The sequence below is a fragment of the Malania oleifera genome, chromosome 1, assembly GCF_029873635.1.
Source record: "Malania oleifera isolate guangnan ecotype guangnan chromosome 1, ASM2987363v1, whole genome shotgun sequence".
NCBI classification, from domain to species: Eukaryota; Viridiplantae; Streptophyta; class Magnoliopsida; order Santalales; family Ximeniaceae; genus Malania; species Malania oleifera.
In genome coordinates, this window is record NC_080417.1 from 144,242,882 (window position 1) to 144,251,111 (window position 8,230).

General features: G+C 36.9%; 1 protein-coding gene across 1 annotated transcript; it reads left to right on the plus strand.

Moving 5' to 3' along the window:
- Nucleotides 1-7,043: 7,043 nt before the first annotated feature.
- Nucleotides 7,044-7,529, plus strand: LOC131149499 (uncharacterized). Its single transcript, XM_058099973.1, has one exon. The coding sequence runs from the start codon at nucleotides 7,044-7,046 to the stop codon at nucleotides 7,527-7,529; it is 486 nt and encodes a 161-aa protein (XP_057955956.1).
- Nucleotides 7,530-8,230: the final 701 nt, after the last annotated feature.

Below are 8,230 nucleotides of genomic sequence, written 5' to 3' on the forward strand. Positions count from 1 at the left end.
CGGTTCAATTCGTGTGTTCACGATTGTTCCTTGCTCTAGGGTTGTTTAACTATTGGCAGTTCTCCTTGTTTGATCCATTCTTTGAGTTACTATTCAACTCTTTCTTGTTTGTGAGAACTATTTTGAATTTCAAATTCAGGCTCGTGGTTCGATGCGCTCAGCTGTGCGCTGTGGAGTTTTTTCTGATTTTAACTTTTTTTAAAATATATATATTAAATAATACCTCATTCTGGGAAGTATTTCCTAGAATGACTCTGACGTAATCTCGCTAGTCAGAGTAGCGAGATTTAACTAAATCTCGCTACTTCGAATAGCACGTGTCAGTTTGGGAATTATTTTTTAAAAAATATTATTTAATATATATTTTAAAAAATGATAAATGGGTTTTTAACAGAATTCGATGGAGTTAAAAAGGGAAGGGGCGATAGAAGAGCACAAAAGAAGAAAAAAATCAAACAAAAAGGGAAAAAGCTATGGGAAAAAAGTCTATCCCTGGATTCCTCAGAAGCTCTAGAGCATAGAAATTGTAGTACTCTGTGCGGAAATGAAATGACCCCCCCCCCTCTATATATAATAATATCAAAGAGAGAGAGAGAGAGAGTTCCTCACTCTGCAAAGCCAGTGTGAAATGTGAATGCAGACATAACAAAATATAATATGAAATTTTATTTTCTTTCAAAGGGTCAAGCACGGAGTTTTTTCTGATTTTAACTTTTTAAAAAAAATATATTAAATAATACGTCATTTTGGGAAGTATTTCCCAGAATGACTCTGATGTAATCTCGCTAGTCAAAGTAGCGAGATTTAAACAAATCTCGCCACTCGGACTAGCGAGATTTAACCAAATCTCGCTACTTGGAGTAGTGAGATTTGCCACGTGTCATTTTGGGGAATTATTTTTCCAAAAAATATTATTTAATATATTCATTGAAAGTTTAGGATCATTGATCCATTCTTATGGGTTTGGATTATTTCTTGGCTTCGTTCCCCTTTAGAGACTCAGTTTGGGGTTTCATTGTTTCAGTGGTGAGACATTTCAAGATCTCTAGAATTTCTTGTCCCCTGTTCTAGTGTTCTTCTGTTGGGTCTTCAAATATTCCTGAGTTTTTATTGTGCTCGGTTCAATTCGTGTGTTCACGATTGTTCCTTGCGCTCGGGTTGTTCAGCTGTTGGCAGTTCTCCTTGTTTGATCCATGCTTTGAGTTACTATTCAACTCTTTCTTGTTTGTGAGGACTATTTTGAATTTCAAATTCAAGCTCGTGATTCGATGCGCTCAACTGTGCGCTGCGGAGTTTTTTCCGGTTTTAACTTTTTTTAAAAAAACATATTAAATAATACCTCATTCTGGGAAGTATTTCCCAAAATGACTCTGAGGTAATCTCGCTATTCGGAGTAGCGAGATTTAACCAAATCTCGCTACTCCGATTAGCGAGATTTCCCACGTGTCAGTTTGGGAATTATTTTTAAAAAAAATATTATTTAATATATATTTTAAAAAATGATAAATGGGTTTTTAACGGAATTCGGTGGAGTTAAAAAGGGAAGGGGCGATAGAAGAACACAAAAGAAGAAAAAAATCAAACAAAAAGGGAAAAGGCTATGGGAAAAAAGTCTATCCTTGGATTGCTCAGAAGCTCCAGAGCATAGGAATTGTAGTACTCTGTGCGGAAATGAAATGAACCCCCCCCCCCCCTCTACATAATAATATCAGAGAGAGAAAGAGAGAGTTCCTCACACTGCAAAGCCAGTGTGAAATGTGAATGCAGACATAACAAAATATAATATCAAATTTTATTTTCTTCCAAAGGGTCAAACACAAAGTTTTTTCCAATTTTAACTTTTTTTTAAAAAATATATTAAATAATACCTCATTCTGGGAAGTATTTCCCAGAATGACTCTGACGTAATCTCGCTAGTTGGAGTAGCGAGATTTAACCAAATCTCGCTACTTGGCGTAGTGAGATTTGCCACGTGTCACTTTGGGGAATTATTTTTTCAAAAAATATTATTTAATATATTCATTGAAAGTTTAGGATCATTGATCCATTCTTGTGGGTTTGGATTATTTCTTGGCTTGGTTCCACTTTAGAGACTCAGTTTGGGGTTTCATTGTGTCAGTGGTTAGACATTTCAAGATCTCTGGAATTTCTTGTCCCCTATTCTGGTGTTCTTCTGTTGGGTCTTTAAATGTTCCTGAGTTTTTATTATACTCGATTCAATTTGTGTGTTCACGATTGTTCCTTGCGCTCGGGTTGTTCAGCTGTTGGCAGTTCTCCTTGTTTGATCTATTCTTTGAGTTACTATTCAACTCTTTCTTGTTTGTGAGGACTATTTTGAATTTCAAATTCAGGCTTGTGGTTCGATGCGCTCAGCTGTGCGCTGCGGAGTTTTTTCTGGTTTTAACTTTTTTTAAAAAATATATATTAAATAATACCTCATTCTGGGAAGTATTTCCTAGAATGACTCTGACATAATCTCGCTACTCCGAGTAGCGAGATTTCCCACGTGTCAGTTTGGGAATTATTTTTTAAAAAAATATTATTTAATATATATTTTAAAAAATGATAAGTGGGTTTTGAACAGAATTCGATGGAGTTGAAAAGGGAAGGGGCGATAGAAGAGCACAAAAGAAGAAAAAAATCAAACAAAAAGGGAAAAGGCTATGGGAAAAAAGTCTATCCCTGGATTTCCCAGAAGCTCCAGAGCATAGAAATTGTAGTACTCTATGCGGAAATGAAATGACCCCCCCTCTATATAATAATATCAAAGAGAGAGAGAGAGAGAGAGAGAGAGAGAGAGAGAGAGTTCCTCACACTGCAAAGCCAGTGTGAAATGTGAATGCAGACATAACAAAATATAATATGAAATTTTATTTTCTTCCAAAGGGTCAAGCACGTGATAACCTCTGCCAGCGCCAAACCTCACAAAAGCACCCACACTGACACTTTAATTAATTCCACTAACACAAGCCGTAGCGCACAGCTGAGCGCATCGAACCATGAGCCTGAATTTGAAATTCAAAATAGTCCTCACAAACGAGAAAGAGTTGAATAGTAACTCAAAGAACGGATCAAACAAGGAGAATTGCCAACAGCTGAACAACCCGAGCACAAGGAACAATCGTGAACACACGAATTGAACCCAGCACAATAAAAACTCAGGAACATTTAAAGACCCAACAGAAGAACACCAAAATGGGGGACAAGAAATTCCAGAGATCTTGAAATGTCTCACCACTGAAACAATGAAACCCCAAACTGAGTCTCTAAAGTGGAACCAAGCCAAGAAATAATCCAAACCCATAAGAATGGATCAATGATCCTGAACTTTGAATTAATATATTAAATAATATTTTTTTGAAAAATAATTCCCCAAACTAACACGTGGCAAATCTTATTACTCCAAGTAGTGAAATTTGGTTAAATCTCGCTACTCGGAGTGGCGAGATTTGTTTAAATCTCGCTACTCAGAGTAGTGAGATTACGTTAGAGTTATTCTGGGAAATACGTCCCAGAATGAGGTATTATTTAATATATTTATTTTAAAAAAGTTAACATCAGAAAAAAAACTCTTAAAGTTTGTCATGAATAACAGGCTTGTACTTGGCCACCGCCGACCACATTTCTCATTTCCCTCTGTTTTTTAATATAAGACCTCTTCATGTAAAAATCTTAAATTTTGACTATAGAAATATTTATAAAATTTTAAATGACCTAGCAAAAGAAGCAAATTAGGATAGGATCCTATCAGATCTCAATATTATTATGTATTACGTTTAAGATATTAAAATTTTAATCATATCTTTGAATCAAAAATTTAATTTTAATGTAAGACTAAAATACTGGAGTTAATTAAGTAAAATTGAAATGAATTGATTAGATTAATTATCACATTTTCTTTTTGACCTGTCATTTTAAAAATTGTAATGAAATCTTCGATTTTTTTTATGATTTTTATATTATGATAATATAATTAGGGAAATGATTTTGGTGCAATCACCCCTATTTAAAAAATCAGTCTATAGCACATTCAAAAAAGCACCTTCATGCAGTTGTAAAATAAAATGAAATATGATATGCATTGCAACATTCAATAAAATATTATGATATACATGTGGATTGGACATGTCCATATCAACCCAGCAAGTCTATGAGTATGAACAATATAGTCATTTTTATTTTTATTTTGTTCATGCTTTTTAGATATTCATATAAAAGAAATTGTGTTGTTTAAAAGCAAATTGTCGACGATTTCTATATATCCTTCGACGATTGTTTCAATAGTTTTAGGCAGAACATTTTCTAGGAGAAAACCATCAACGATTTCAACAATCCATCGATGGTTTTGCCGATTGCTGAATTGCTGAGAATCCAAACAGTTGAAAATTGACTGATATCTGATTGTCAGCGAAGATATGAGATTTTTCAGTTGTATTACTTGAATATTTGTTTGTATTTGATAGTTATGATCTTCTTGATTTGATATTTAAATACTTTTGAATTTGTAACAACTATACCTTGTACAAGTCCTATACATAGGACATCTCTACATCAATGAAAATGTTATGTATTTTCTATATGGTATCAGAGCTCTTTCTCTAACGAGTTTTTTTTTTTTTTTTCCTAATGGTCATTTCCTCTGAGTCCTTCATTGTCAACACTCTTGAGCTTTCTGGCAGTGGTAACTCTCCTCTTATTGCCATCAATGTCGGCTTCCAGCTTCCTTTGAAGCTTACCCCTTCCAACAACCCTTCTTAGCGTGCCCCATTGATGTCATTGCTCATTGACTATGACCTCCATGCCTATCTTGACAGTACTACCGTATGTCCATTACGAAGCACCTCTTTTACCAGTTCATCTTCGATCTGCAAGTGTATCTAATTCGGCTTTCAAGCGTTGGCTCCGGCAAGATAAGTTAATCCTTCATGTCATCCTTGCATCTGTCTCTGAATTGGTTATTCCGCTCATTGCCACTTCAACTATAGTGACCCGAAGAATAATAGAATTTTAATAATTAAAAGGGAGAGAAAATAGATACAGAAATAGAAGAAGGCCGTCCGCATTCGTCGACGACATTGCAATTTGAAGAATAAAATAATTTAATTTAATTTTAAGAAATTTACTAGGCTTCGTCGACGAACATAGGGTTTCATCGACGAAGGTCTTCAGAATTTGTCGACGAACACAAGGTTTCGTTGACGAGAAAATACCGAGAGACGGTTCGAGTTTCTCTGAATTTCGTCGACGAACACAGGGTTTCGTCGACGAATTTACTGAAGGATTCGTCGACGAAGTGATGTGTCTCGTCGACGAACCCGGTCCTATAAATTGTGGAAACTCGGGATTTTTGTCATTCACTCGCCGCTGTCTCTCTCTTTCTCGTCTCTCTCTTCTACGACTCCCTCTCCCTTCTCTCTTCATTTTCGGCCCCACCGGTCGCCGAATCGATGACTCGAAGCTACTACAATGCTCCTGGCAGAGTTCTCCACGCATCTACCGGAGCGGATCATCGGGAAATCGGAGTTGGAAATCATCCCAAATTCAGGGTAAGGCCTTTTAGTCTCCCTTTGGCCTTATGGAAGTTATAGGAAATGATACAGGCAGAAAAATACTGATATTTAGTTCTGACAAATATTGGTTTCAGGATGTTTTGTAAGAGGCCCTACGAGTGTTGGACTTGTATTCCCTAGGGGCTTTCCAGTAGTCAGGTAAGGGAAATATGCTATACTAGGAAATTTCTAAATATTATACAGTTTATTTATTTATGAAAATTATGTATTTTAGTATGGTGTGGCTTGTGATTATGTATATGGTACGGGGATATGTTTTACGAATTTAGTTTCCTGATTTTATGAATTTCAGTATTATGGTTATACAAACTTTGGTATCATGATCTTATAGATTTCAGTACCATGATTTTACGTTATTTTAGTACCATGATTATACGAATTCCAGTATTACGAATATGCAGTTCCATGTTATGATTATTCATATTTTAGTACGTTATGCAGCATCATGGTTATTTCGATACTTCAGAATCATGGTAAATCAGTTAGTTATGTATAGAAATATATTATATGATATCAGACCCTGTTGGACTTGCAGCTACAGAGCACGGTACCGTTGCTACAGATACTATGTTACTTTATGAGTGCAACCACCTATTCAGATATACGTGGTAAAGTCGACCACCTAGGCCCTTGAAGAGGTTAGGCTCCCTATCCAGATATGGGTTGAGGTGGGCAGGTCGACTGACGGAGTTCGGTGATTTATTCTTGGTTGGCCAGTTAGGGTAAATCCAGCCTACGTGCCGCACAACCTCGTCATGAGGGGCATGTCATGACACAGATAGCCACAGGGAACAGTTTCAGTTATTATTACATACGTATGGATTTACTGGTTCGGGGACCCTACTTATGTACATTAGAAGTATTTTGAGTTATAACTTACAATACTGTTATGTTAAGCAACATGGATAAGGGATGCATTTTCTTACTGAAACAGTACTTAACCTATCCAGTTATACATGTTTATATGAAATCAGATTTAGCACATTATTGTTAGCTCATTTGCCACACACTAGTAATAGCATATTTCTTCTTACTGAGCGTTGGCTCATCCCAGTGTTGAAATATTTTTCAGGTGATCCAGGTAGACGAGCAGATCAGGCTCGCAAATAAAAGGGCGTCTGTAGTGCCCTGTCAGCAGAGTGGGTATCATTTTTGAGAGCATTTTTGTGTAGCCCTCACCAGTTGAGGTTATTTTGGGAACAGTAATACATGTGTATTCAGAGATTACATACTAGCACTCTGGTATTGTACATAACGTATATGGATGTGTTTATTCAGTTTCTGCTTCTTGCTACTTAGGTTTATGGATGAACTTAACTCAATAGGATATTAGAGCATGTAGATAATCATAGTATGTATAAAAAAAAAAAAAAAACCCCCCATTTTATTAAGCTGGTCGTTACATCAACCATTGCTCATGAGGCTTGGTCCAAGTTGCAATGATTGTACGCCAATCGTTCATGCACTCGTGTTATGCAACTTAAGGAAGAGTTGACTCTCATTCAGCGAGAGTCCCACTTAGCCTCGAAGTATCTCCATGTCGTCAAGGTTTTAGTTGATGAACTTGTTGTGATTGACTCTCTCATCTCAGCAAGTGACATTACTTTGTATGCCCTCGATCATCTTGGTCCTAAATTCCGTGAGATTGCAGTTCCTATTCGGGCATGTGATACTTCTCTTATGTTTAAGGAGCTTTATGACATGCTGGTTGGCCACGAAAGTAACTTGCGACATGTTGATGCTTCCAGTTTCATTTTGGTTGCCACTGCAAACACCACTCACCACTGCCCTACCGCGTCCACATTCAATTGCAACCAACATTCTAGCCCAGGTTCCTATGGTCAACATCGCCCTAACTTTGGTCGTTTTATTCGCAAGGAGCAGTCTGGTAAGTCCTGGATTATTTTTCGGCCGTGTGACAAAGTGGGCCACTCGGCCAAGACTTGTCACTCAGTTTAAGGAGTGAATTCTGTAAATTGTGCCGCTACCAACGCGTCCACCGATAAAAGTGGCTTGTGGATTTTGTTGCTTCTCACAACACTACCTTTGATAGATTTGGCGCAATCCCAAGAGGGGGGTGAATTGGGTATTTAAAAATTTGTTGTCTAGGTTAACTGGTTTTTTTAATAGTACAATCCAACCCAGGGTCAGTCTACACAATCAAAAATAAACATACAAGTGCAATAAAGGTAAAGTGCAAAAATGTAAAGAGTATGTACGATATGTTATTGGGGTTCAGCCAACTGTGCCTATGTCCCCACCTTACCAACACTAGCACAAGGATTACCACTATAATGCTCACTTAAATAGGTGGAGCGACACCTAATACAACCAAGTCAATTCAAGGGACTGACCTCAACCAACACGCCTTAATAGGATGACACAACTAGCTTTCCTAACATGGTCTAAGCTAGTCTAGGACTATTCCACAGGGCTAGTCTCCCTCTTCAGGCTTGCGCCTGGAATACAAAAAATGTGTATAAAATGTGTACACAGAAATACGCTTCTACACAAGCAGATATGTGCACCTGTACAGCTCAATTAATATTGCAAGCACTAATAATATGTAAATATGTTCAGTGCTCTAATGTGTGTTAACCACTCAATCAAGTATAATCAATCAAAATCTAGAGTGTGTATATAAGCAAGATTTGAAACAC